Source organism: Penaeus monodon, chromosome 34 (genome assembly GCF_015228065.2).
Source record: "Penaeus monodon isolate SGIC_2016 chromosome 34, NSTDA_Pmon_1, whole genome shotgun sequence".
Lineage (NCBI taxonomy): Eukaryota > Metazoa > Arthropoda > Malacostraca > Decapoda > Penaeidae > Penaeus > Penaeus monodon.
In genome coordinates, this window is record NC_051419.1 from 3,716,538 (window position 1) to 3,717,714 (window position 1,177).

Consider the following 1,177-nt stretch of genomic DNA (forward strand, 5'->3'; position numbering starts at 1 on the left):
GACAAGAAGGAACTCACTGGCTCTTCCTGACGGTGAGTTCGACCTTGTTTCCCGCAGCCTTGACGAGGTCACACGCGTCGAAGTGGCACAGGGTCCTTGCGTCGTGGCCCTCGATCATAAGGATGGTGTCACCCGGTGCCAAGTGCTGGGAGGCTAGCGTTCCCGGTGTCACCTGTTGAGAGAGGAAGTCGTCAGGGGAAAGGTCTTCTGGAGGGGGTGTTTATGAGGGAGGGGTGTTTGCGGGGGTGTAGTGTGAGGGAGAGGTGTTGCGAGAGGGGGCTGTGAGGGTGGAATGATGGATGAGAGACGTTATGCGGGAGAGGTGTTAGCTGGGATGTGTTGTGATGGAGAGTTGTTGTTGGATTTTGAGGGTGGAATGCTTATTGGTAGACGTCATGAGGAAGAGGTAGTTTGTATGTGAGGAAGGATATGTGTGATACATTATGAGGGAGGGAGGATATTATGGACAAGGTGTTGTGAGGGAGAGGGTGATGTCTGTTTGGTGTTGTGAAGGAAAAGTATTATCGTAATGTGTTATAATGGAGATGCAGTTCGTGTGTGAGGAAGGGATGGTATGTGTGATGTGTTATGACGGAGAGGTATTTTGTGCATGGCGTTATGAGGAAGAGATATTTCGTGCATGGTACAATGACGGAGATGTACTTCGTACATGGCATTATGAGGGGGGAGGGTATATTATGAGGGAAATATACTGTGTAAATGGCGATATGAGAGGTTTGTGGGAATAGGTATTTTGCGTTATGAGTGAGGTGCATGGCCCATCAAAAGAGAATTTTTCACGTTATATACTATAGAAAATGTATAGTACAAAAATCGGCGCAGGTATCATGAAGAACACTCAAAATATATCAAAAGATATATTATTGCATGATTTTCTACCAAACTAGCCAATTGCATTCCGCTATGCAGGACTCGACAGCATGATTTTTAAAGGAGAGGCGAATTGTGTGTAAAAGGAAAGAGAAAAACGTTATGATTTCACAAGGAAGATATAACTGGATGGCGTCATGAAAAAAGTCAAATGTGTGATATGGAAGAACCTTAAGATGTTTCATGTTATGAGAGAGAGAAGAATATTGTGTCCATCAAAAAGACAGAAAGAAAATCAGAACAAAATAAGAAAAGGCAAAATATGTGACGTCATGCGAAAGGGATG

General features: G+C 44.3%; 1 protein-coding gene across 1 annotated transcript in view; it reads right to left on the minus strand.

Moving 5' to 3' along the window:
• The window catches only part of LOC119594529 (LIM domain-binding protein 3-like), a gene marked incomplete in the record, with an annotated part of 45,811 nt that overhangs the window by 3,052 nt on the left and 41,582 nt on the right, over positions 1 to 1,177 (minus strand). The window contains 1 exon segment of the mRNA XM_037943560.1: positions 18 to 172. Within this exon segment, the coding sequence (XP_037799488.1) occupies positions 18 to 172 (155 nt within the window).